General features: G+C 68.1%; 1 protein-coding gene across 1 annotated transcript in view; it reads left to right on the forward strand.

The window, feature by feature from the left end:
* Nucleotides 1–117: 117 nt before the first annotated feature.
* Nucleotides 118–207, forward strand: part of VPS16 (vacuolar protein sorting 16 homolog (S. cerevisiae)) — a gene marked incomplete at its 5' end in the record, with an annotated part of 5966 nt that continues 5876 nt past the window's right edge. The window contains one exon of the mRNA XM_009071070.1: nt 118–207. Coding sequence (XP_009069318.1) covers nt 118–207 — 90 coding nt within the window.

A 207-nucleotide genomic window follows, 5' to 3' on the forward strand; every position in this document is an offset into this window, starting at 1 on the left:
CCATGGGTCTTCGGTCTGCTCCGGGGATCCCAGGGCTGGGCGGGGTTGGGCACCATCCCTGCCCACCCAGTCCCTGAGCCTGCTGTCTGTCCATCCGTCCGTGTCCCTGCCCCGCAGGAAGCTGGAGCTGTACTCCATGGCCTGGGGACTGCGGGAGGACCTGCGTGACTGTGTGGTCGCAGCTGCCCCTTACGGGGGACCCATAGG

This window comes from Acanthisitta chloris, unplaced genomic scaffold, assembly GCF_000695815.1.
Source record: "Acanthisitta chloris isolate BGI_N310 unplaced genomic scaffold, ASM69581v1 scaffold27613, whole genome shotgun sequence".
Taxonomy (NCBI): Eukaryota; Metazoa; Chordata; class Aves; order Passeriformes; family Acanthisittidae; genus Acanthisitta; species Acanthisitta chloris.